Source organism: Silene latifolia, chromosome 7, assembly GCF_048544455.1.
Source record: "Silene latifolia isolate original U9 population chromosome 7, ASM4854445v1, whole genome shotgun sequence".
Taxonomy (NCBI): domain Eukaryota; kingdom Viridiplantae; phylum Streptophyta; class Magnoliopsida; order Caryophyllales; family Caryophyllaceae; genus Silene; species Silene latifolia.
The window spans coordinates 23,357,381-23,365,188 of record NC_133532.1 but is presented as its reverse complement, the minus strand read 5'-3'; the positions used below and the strand labels follow the sequence as shown (position 1 = coordinate 23,365,188).

Below are 7,808 nucleotides of genomic sequence, written 5' to 3'. Positions count from 1 at the left end.
GTAGACGGATGGTGACTCTCTCATAAAATGCAAGTGGGAGGGCAAATGAGGGTATCCATTCTCATTTTATAAGAGGAACACTATCCGTATAGGCGTCTACCACTTTAAACGGATAGTGCACGTCTAAAGTAAGAATTCTTGGAAAAAAAAAAATGTTTACGAGCACAATTTTTCTGGACCGGAATATCCTTTGCTTGTTGGTTATAAATATGGACCGTCATTTCTAAAATCAAAAAAATCAATTTCCCCCTTTTCTACTTTCTTCTAGGGTTTTCTTCTCTTCTCTCCAACATCAACCATGAGGTAATCCATCTCTCTATCCAATCTGTAATCTTGTTTTACATACTTTTCTTGTATCATTATTGATTGAATTCCTCGAGCTTCATAGTTAGGGTTTAGGGTTTAGGGTTTAGGGTTTAGGGATTAGGGTTTTTCAGTTGTTGCTTCGTATCGCAATTATTCATTTGAAATGCTGCTTTAGTTTTCATTTGATTCCGTAATCTGTCTCTTGAATGGTATATATTTCTAGAATTCGAATTTTATAATTATGCGCTGATTATTTCGTATAGTTTGATTGGGTATAGCTTGAACTGTAGAACAGTTGCGATTGATTGTATCGTTATTTTGCGAAATGACCGATGTAATAGGTTTACAGTTTGTTACTTTTGTTTGTTTGTTTGTTTTGGTTTGATGGAATTCTCGACAGTCATGTTACTTTCAGCTATCGATTGCTGTTGATGGAGAGGATTGAGAAATTTGGTGTAGTTGAGCACTTGAGCGAGGATAATAATGCATATAAATAATTTTAAGAAGCTAAATTAAAGATGTTTAGTGGTTGTGCTGTGATGCTAAATGCATGAAGCTTTATTGCTCGTATCTGGGTCTGCCATCTTTTGCATATAAATCTGTCCGTTAAAATATTTTTTTGGTAGTAATTTATGTTTTTGAGAGAGCTTGTTTGCTGGCATTGAAAGAGTGGATTTCATTTATGTGGTTTAGGCATTACGAGTAGCCAGTACATTGTGCATAACGAGCATCTTGATGCTGAATTTTTAATGCTTTTCTAATGTCCATTGGAGCTAACTATGGCGTGTCCCAATGCGTGTCTTGTACGGTGTTGTTCTTTCTTAATATTTTCAATATTTGGTGCCAGTCGTCATCCTGAAGTGAAATGGGCTGAAAGGGAGGACAAAGTATTTCTGACTGTGATGCTGCCTGATGCTAAAAATCCAAAAGTTAATTTGGGTCCTGAAGGAACCTTTACTTTTTCCGCTACTGGAGGAGCAGGGGATCTTGAATATGAACTAAAACTAGATCTGTGTGACAAAGTCAACGTAGAGGTGAGTTTCGTCTGTTCATCCTTGATGATGCTCTGTAATACAAGTATTATGTTACGAACTTTTTATGTCTAATTTATTTTTCTTATTTAATTCTCTGCTTAAAACGTCGTGAATCAGTTAATAGGCCAGAGAGTATTTGGTAGTTAGGTACTGTTTAAGTCAATGTAGATGTGAGTTTGGTTGTTTACTGTCTTGGCGTGACCCCTAATATTATCTTACCAAGTATTTCTGTTAGTTTTTCCAATGTTACGTTCTGCTCAGAATAGCTTTTTAGATTGTGTGTTGACGAGTATTTGGTGGGTAGTTTGATACTCCTAAAGCTAGCTGCAGATTTGTTAACTGTTAGCTGAGGTTGATTGGTCTAGCTTATTATGATGATGGAATGTTTTGTAGACAACATTCAAAATTTGCTGAATATTTAGGAGATGAATGTATAGATTCACTGTTATTTTAAAATATCGTCAAGCTTCATTTGTCAGAGTTAATTGACTTTAACAGTACAACTGTACAAGACATGGACTCAAAACAGGCAAATGGATCTGATATTGTACATGCTTCTGTTGCTGTCATCCTTCTAATTGTAATCGTGTTTCTGGTTAGAGTCGTTATTTTTCTGTCTCACTTATTGTGTTCTCCATTACTCTAGGAAAGCAAAATCAACTATGGACTTAGGAGCATCTTTTGTGTTCTAGTGAAGGAACAGAAGAAATGGTGGAATAAGCTTCTGAAAGAAGGAAAGCCTCCACACTATGTGAAGGTTGATTGGGACAAATGGGCAGATGAAGATGATGATACTAGTAAGCAAGCTATTTCTTTCTGTTCATTTCTGTGAATGTCTTGGAAGTTTTTTCTACTAAACCTCATAGAATGTGTGTTAGTTAAGTTACTGAATCTATTATTATCTCTGCTCTCTTAGGTGCGGCAGAACCTGATCTTGGGGGAATGGATTTCTCGGTATGGTTGCAACATATTTTCAATATTTAAAACTTATAATCTGTTTTGCTTCATCCACCTAATCTATTTGAAAATTTGCAGAAATTCGGAGATATGGGTGGAATGGGAGGAATGGGTGGAATGGGTGGAATGGAAGGTTTGATGGGTGGAATGGGAGGAATGGGAGGAATGGGCGGAATGGAAGGATTGATGGGAGGAATGGGAGGTCCTGAGGAGTTCGAAGATGATAGTGATGATGATGGTAATTAATTTTTTTTTTACTCTTTTGAATATTTTGTGCCTCGCATGCCATTTGCTTAAATGCTTATCACATTTTCTTTGAAGTTTCCTGTTATCATTTCTTTTTTCTAGGGAATTTAAAGTAGTAATATTTTCTCTCTTTTCTATTCTGCTTTGTTTCATTGAGTTGCTCTCCAGGTTTTCCTCTCATATGCAGTTCATGAACTCTGATTTAAACCTAAAGAGTGTCCCTATGTTTTCATGTTGTGCCTAAACTCTGTAGAATTGAATTCGGCATATCCAGGGACTTAATAGGCCTACTGGAACAATTGAATCATAAAGCGACTTGGTATCTATCGTAATTTTAACTTTGCATCATCCTACCTCTCAAAGTAACACTATGTATATTCAAAGTTTAGCATAAGTGGATTGTAGACTGCAGACCCTGGATGTGTCTATCAGTGCCTGTTGTAGGAGCTAGTGCAGACTTGCTCTTCATTATATGTTGCCCATCTTTCGGTCTTTCTTCTTGAATTGTCTCTGTTTCTGTGTAGTCATTTATATATCCTTTCCCGGAGTATATTTATAATGAATATAGGACATTCACTCATAGGCTCATCGCATTGTGTTATTGATAAGATCTACCCTATTTAATATGTATGTGTGGGATGTAGTTTCCAGTGTTCCCCTTCCACTATATACTTGCTATCTATGCAAAGTTTTTAAGTCATGCTGAAACAGTGTATATGTTGGCAATACAGAGGTTTAAGTTTAGTACGTTCGACCTCCTGCTTGGCTATTTGCTTGAATCCTTGAGGCACTTTGTGCTGATAATAGTGTTTCTATTAGGAGATAGTGGCCTTCCAAGAAAGATATAAATAAGGTGACAACTGATAATAGTCCTAGTGCTATTTTGCTCCGACTGTTGTCGCCATTTATTGGCAAATCTATGCTGGCCTGTTCTTTTATGAAGTCGAACTTTTGTATGACTTCTGTTGTAAATGTCTGTTTTCTGTGGTAAACTTGTATGAGCATAACTTTTCTTGCTAAAGAGGTGTTTATTAATAAAAAATGGAACTTCGAAACTGCAGAACTAGAAGCCTCGAAACCAGAAGCCGCCAAAACTGATGATAAGCCAGCCGCAGCTGAGAAAACGGAAGCAGCTTGAGATAATCGGCATAGTTGAGCTAGCAATGCCGGACACCCAACAGTCTACACCTTCGAAAATATTTGCTTGTGTTTGGGGTGGCTGAGTTTTAGAATCTGGGTGGTCCGTTTTTATCGATGACTGTCTAGGTGTTTGATTTTATTATCTGGTTAGTAGAGTTACTGGAGTAGTTAGTACCTGAGAATTTTCATGGATTTAATGGTCCTCGACCGTTTGTGTGATATCCTGAGTTGAAGAAATGTTTGTGTGCTATACTCATGACCTGGTTCTATGATATTTTTACTAAAATTGATCCATATATTAGGTTAAACACGTACTTTTTTTTTTTTGTGGGTGGATTATCGCGGTAGATGGGATGGGTTTTTAGTTGATTTAGCGGAGTAAAAATTGGTCTTCGAGAGGTTAAATGCAATTATGATTTGCGACTGGTCCATTTTTAAACCTCAACTAATGCTCGAAGTGGCCAACCAAATTTTAGTTGTTTTTCTTTAATCGACCATAGGAAGAAAATTTTCAGAGCGTTACAAATTTACAATGATATCTACTTTATTAAACGAATAACCACAGAGCCTATGTGGTTAAAAGTCAACAAGTCAGAATCTACTCTTTTTTTCCTGATTTTAAGGCCCACGTTTTATGTCATTTAATTACCCAACATTGTTTTAATTCGTTGTTCGTTGTGCATTTGTTCATTCCAAAATTTATGAATTCCAAAATACAAATGCATCGTAATGATTTATACTGTTATACATAATAAATATACAAATTCAAATCCAAATAATTACAAATTTAATAATTGATATGATTGCATAATAATAAAAAAACGATTTGAAGAACCGAAAATGGTTATGATCATTTTTTCAAGTAAAAAAGTAAACATTTAAATATATATAGTGATTGAAATAAAACTCAATATATAATTACAAACGAGTATCAAAATTTTTTAAAATGGAAAAGTTAGACAAAAAATTAGAGAGAAAACTTATTGAAATCGAAAAAATGGCAACGAATTACATAAAATACTTCAAAACTGATAAAACAACAATTAAATACGGGTAAAAAAAACTACATGCAAAATAGTTTTGAAATCAAAAGTCAAAATACCAGAAATTATGAGCACCCAAAAAATTAAAATGATTTTCTATTAATTCAAAAGAACAAGCTAAGCTGCAACAAATGTAAATTTGATAAGCTCCCGCATAAAGTTCTAGAGTCGCGTAAATTTGATGTATCTTCCATCATAGAAGCTTTGTCCACCACAAATTGTAATTATTGATTAAATTTTTTATTTTGTTTAAAGATGGATAATTAAAATAGTTGTAAAAACGATATTGAGGAAGAAAATGATTTGAGTAATTGCATATTGAAGGAGTATAGAAAAATATGGAGAGTAGTTAGAGGGAGGAGGAGAAATCTAATTACATTGAATTTGTACTTTAGGTTACGGTTCCGGTTAATTGTTGTCCTTTGGTTTTAGCACAAAGAACAAAGAAAGAGCGAGGATGATGCCAATTATAAGATGACACGTGAACCAAATTAAGTGTGAAGGATAAAATTGCTCATCAAATACTATTCTAAAATTATTTAGATAACAATTGACTGAGACACCTAACATAAAATAAGACAATAAATAAGTGGGATGGATGAAATAACACTATACATCAAGAGATAGTCTATTAAGTGGATCTTGACTCGTCTGAAATATAGTTAAACTCCCTTCTGTTGTACACCCACGATATAAATGAACACTAAAAAATGTAACAGATGGATAATTGGATAAAATTAAGTTTGCTTTTGTCATTGATTAGGATTGTATAATGTAAAGTAATTAATCTACAAGACTACACGTGTAATGATATCTATGAACACAAATTCTTGTTTGTGACGGCACATATCCGTCACTCTTGAGTGACGGATACCATTTTACCTCACAAAGTACCCACTTTTTCTCTCTCTGCAACACTATTCATGTGGTCCCCTTTCTCCACTAACCCATTTTGTTAGCATTTTATCTCACAAAATATCCGCCACAAATGGTAACCCGTCACAAGGGAGACCAATTGATCTATGAATGAGTCAATTACCATGGTCCAAACAAAGGTCAGTGCTTTTTAGTGTTAGATTACGGAAGCAATGACATCAAATTGATCACTATCAATCTTCATTAATAAATTATTTAACATACATATAGAGTTCAAATTACTCTATATATAACCCATATTCTAACTTCAACTTTGCAAATCAAAGAACAATAAAATTAATTATGGCGGATGAGATAGTGTTGTTGGAGTTTTGGCCTAGTCCTTTTTCTACTAGGGTCAAAATTGCACTACAAGAAATGGGTATCACCAACTATGATTCTAGGCAAGAGGATTTTAAATCCAAAAGTACATTACTTTTGACCATGCACCCGGTTCACAAGAAAATCCCGGTTTTAATTCACAATGGAAAACCAATTTGTGAGTCCTTGGCAATTATAGAGTACATAGACGAGGAGTGGAAACACAATTCTCCAACTTTGTTGCCTACTGACCCTTATCATCGAGCTCAAGCTCGTTTTTGGGCTGATTTTAATGATAAGATGGTACGTACATTCTTCGTTTATTTTCTTGCACTTCTATCGCCAAAATTATCATAGTTATATATTTATTGTGTGTGTTCTTGCATGTTTTATTTTTTCTACTTGAGAGAATGTAATAATGATCATTTAGTCTCGCAAATCTAATTCAATCGATCTACCCATTTACTATTAAATTGAGAATGATACAGTTTTTCCACACTCTGAGGAAGGTATGGAGACAAAAGGATGGAGCAAATGAGGAAGACAAGAAGGAATTCGTAGACTTGTTAAGAAAGCTAGAAGCAGAGCTCGGAGATAAACCCTACTTTGGTGGAGATACATTTGGGTATCTGGATGTTGTATTAATCCCGGATTATAGCTGGTTTTACGCCTTTGAGAAATGCACTCAAGTAAACATCGAGGCCGAGTGTCCGACACTCGTTTCATGGGGAAAGAGGTGCATGGAAAGAGACAGCGTCAAAACTTGTCTTCCTGACCAGTTTCGTATCCATGACTTTGTTTTGGAGCTTAAGAAGAGGTTTGGAAACGATTAAGAATATGTATACTACACACTGATTTATATATGTTTCTCTACTACGGAATATTAATGTATTATGTTGTATACACTGATCTAAGGAGTATGTCTCTCTACTACGGAGTATTATGTTATGTTCTTTCCTTTTTTTTAGACGACTGCATACTAGTTTTATTCCCTCTGCTATATTAATACGGAAAAATATGTTTGTGGAAGTTTTTGTACTAATAAAAGACGTTTTACTATATGAGTTCCAACTATGTACCAATATATATATATATATATATATATATATATATATATATATATATATATATATATATATATATATATATATATATATATATATATATATATATATATATAGGCCGGATCCGGTGAGGCCGTTAATTATGGTGAGGCGGATGGCCTCACCAAATTCCTTAAACTTGGGCGGACTGATTAACATGGACTGATTATCAATGTTCATTGGGCTGGATATTTGGGGTCATTCTTAACTTTTCATTTGGCCCAAATATTTTCTCTATCTAAAATAAACAATTAAGAGCACAAATAATTTACTCTCTCTCTCTCAAATATAATACACAACGTTGCAGCGATTTTCAAAATCTCGTTTCCAAAAATCCAATCAGCAACATCAATTGCAGCGATTTCCGGCAAAATTGTTCGTAGATTTCATCAGAACGACATACAGCAACGCGATTTCAGCAATTTTCGAAGAAGATTTTGATTAATTTCCAGGTAATTTTATAATTTTGATTAAAATTGAGCATATTCATATAATTCTGTTAATTCACTCATAAATTGATGATATAAGGCTCGATTGATCAAAATTGAGCGATTTCCAAAATATAAGGTTCAAATTTTATGATAACCATTGCAACTGAAATGTGAAATGGGTGTGAACTTAGAAACGGACCATCAGAAATGAACCATAAAAAGAGGATTGAATCAACCCAGAGGTAACGATTGTCAATTTGTGAAACGGAGGACAAATCCCTATTGTCAATTTGTACCGAGTAGCTCTGGGTT

General features: G+C 34.5%; 2 protein-coding genes across 3 annotated transcripts; both read left to right on the top strand.

Moving 5' to 3' along the window:
* The first annotated feature begins 209 nt into the window (after positions 1 to 209).
* On the top strand, positions 210 to 3,977 carry LOC141591936 (co-chaperone protein p23-1-like). The gene is made up of 6 exons (XM_074412446.1): positions 210 to 303; positions 1,154 to 1,340; positions 1,987 to 2,137; positions 2,257 to 2,294; positions 2,376 to 2,535; positions 3,605 to 3,977. The coding sequence occupies exons 1-6, from the start codon at positions 299 to 301 to the stop codon at positions 3,679 to 3,681; spliced, it is 618 nt and encodes a 205-aa protein (XP_074268547.1). The 5' UTR covers positions 210 to 298; the 3' UTR covers positions 3,682 to 3,977.
* A 1,927-nt stretch (positions 3,978 to 5,904) lies between these two features.
* On the top strand, positions 5,905 to 6,914 carry LOC141590965 (glutathione S-transferase U25-like). 2 transcript variants are annotated; one of them, XM_074411467.1, is made up of 2 exons: positions 5,905 to 6,265; positions 6,472 to 6,914. In XM_074411467.1, exons 1-2 carry the CDS (start codon positions 5,945 to 5,947, stop codon positions 6,793 to 6,795), a joined length of 645 nt encoding a protein of 214 aa, XP_074267568.1. In that variant the 5' UTR covers positions 5,905 to 5,944; the 3' UTR covers positions 6,796 to 6,914. The 2 variants fall into 2 exon arrangements, with proteins under 2 accessions (XP_074267568.1, XP_074267567.1); XM_074411466.1 differs by having other exon boundaries at positions 6,451 to 6,914.
* The last annotated feature ends 894 nt before the right edge of the window (positions 6,915 to 7,808 follow it).

Bases quoted from the DNA above. Each gene is read 5' to 3' on its own strand.
- LOC141591936 (XM_074412446.1), top strand. The intron at 2,138-2,256 runs GTAAGCAAGCTA...CTGCTCTCTTAG, and splicing joins AGATGAAGATGATGATACTA to GTGCGGCAGAACCTGATCTT. The intron at 2,536-3,604 runs GTAATTAATTTT...TCGAAACTGCAG, and splicing joins AGATGATAGTGATGATGATG to AACTAGAAGCCTCGAAACCA.
- LOC141590965 (XM_074411466.1), top strand. From the start codon at position 5,945: ATGGCGGATGAGATAGTGTTGTTGGAGTTTTGGCCTAGTCCTTTTTCT. The intron at 6,266-6,450 runs GTACGTACATTC...AGAATGATACAG, and splicing joins CTGATTTTAATGATAAGATG to TTTTTCCACACTCTGAGGAA.